Source organism: Charadrius vociferus, unplaced genomic scaffold (assembly GCF_000708025.1).
Source record: "Charadrius vociferus isolate BGI_N301 unplaced genomic scaffold, ASM70802v2 scaffold259, whole genome shotgun sequence".
NCBI lineage: Eukaryota > Metazoa > Chordata > Aves > Charadriiformes > Charadriidae > Charadrius > Charadrius vociferus.
In genome coordinates, this window is record NW_009661368.1 from 3883661 (window position 1) to 3885116 (window position 1456).

General features: G+C 69.0%; 1 protein-coding gene across 1 annotated transcript in view; it reads right to left on the reverse strand.

The window, feature by feature from the left end:
- LOC104293967 (keratin-associated protein 10-1-like) overlaps positions 1-640 on the reverse strand; it is a 13542-nt gene extending 12902 nt beyond the window's left edge. Inside the window, exons 1-2 of the mRNA XM_009893522.1 lie at positions 328-640; positions 43-183 (exon numbers count right to left, since the gene is read on the reverse strand). Coding sequence (XP_009891824.1) covers positions 43-183; positions 328-640 — 454 coding nt within the window. The remainder of the gene's footprint in view (positions 1-42; positions 184-327) is intronic.
- Between the last annotated feature and the right edge of the window lie 816 nt (positions 641-1456).

A 1456-nucleotide genomic window follows, 5' to 3' on the forward strand; every position in this document is an offset into this window, starting at 1 on the left:
GGGCGCGCCCACCCTGCTTTGGGGACACCCGGGCCACCTTACCTGGCTCGGCACGCATGCAGCGGGCGCAGCAGCCGCGAGTGCAGCACTTCTCCCCGGGGCTGCATGTGGTATCGTTGCGGCAGCTCATCCTGCAGCTCTCCCCACCGGTGCTGCCGGCACGGGGGCAGTAGCCTGGGCTCTCTGCAGAGGGAGATGCTCAGTACAGCTGCATGCCCAGGGAGCAGGGCTCACACTGGGGCACCCGACACGGTTATCGGCCCCCACCTGCATCCCACCCATCACCCTGTCCCCATGCTGGCATCTCCTGGGGGGACCCGGCAGTACCTGTGGTGGGGAGGAGGCAGGTCCTGACCTGCCCGCTCTGGCAGCACTTCTCTGCGCCGGGACAGCTGTGATCAGAGAGGCAGTACAGCCTGGGGGGGCGCGGGGGCTTGCTCCCCACCACCCGGCATTCGCCTGCTTTGCGGGGGACAGGCAGGGCAGCAGGGTGCCAGCGTCCCCGCAGGGCCCGGCGTGGTGCTGGGGTGACCGTGGGGACAGTACCCTGGTCCCCAGTGCGGTGCTGTTGGGCTGGGGTGGGCGGCAGCTCCACAAACAGCACCAGGAGCACCAGGAGGAGGGTCCGCTCGCTCGGCATCATGCTGCTGCTGGAGAGCTGTGCTGCTGGGCCCGCCAACTGGGATTTAAACCCTGTTGGGGTGGGGGCCAGCTGAGCCGAGCTGCTCATTCCCACGGCACCATCGTATCAGGACCGTGGGAGCGCCGGGCACGAACAATCCAGCTTGGGGGAGACTCCCGGGGCAGTGCTGGGCTCGCGGCCCACGGGTGACGCATTCTCCACAGCGTGCCCTTTCCAGGTCACTGGTGACCCGCGAGCAGCGGGGCAGGGGGGACGGGCAGCACTCCTGGAGCCCCACTGCCTGTGCTCCCCAATGGCGAGCAGGGGTGGGACACAGGGGAGCAGTGTCCTGTCCCCAGTCCTCAGGGTCCACCTGGTCCGGTGCAAGGAGCATTGCCGGTCGCCTGCCGGCACACATGGAGCGAGGACGGCTGCTGCAGAGAGCAGTGGCACTGAGTTGGGGTGCTCCAGCCTGCACCCGCACCGCAGGGAGAGGGGGAACTGGCACTGGGCATCAGGCACGGGGCTCTGCCAAGTCGGGTGTGGGGCTCACTCTGCCCCAGGGGAGAGCTGTGCTCTGTCCCCTGCCAAAGGCGTCGCCGGCCCCTCGAAGGCATGTGGGAATTCTTTCTCTGGTCCCAGGGGCTGGAGGAGGAGGGGAGTGGGCGCGGGAGGGCTGGAGCACCAGGAGCCCTGCAGGGAGCAGAAGGTGCCAGGGAGAGCAGGGCAGGAGCAGGAGCCTGTCCCAGCTCTGAGCAGGCAGGGGAGGGAGGGGGCAGGGGCAGGGATGGTGCAGGCATGGGGCAGGCAGGGGACAGGGATGGGGCAGGGATG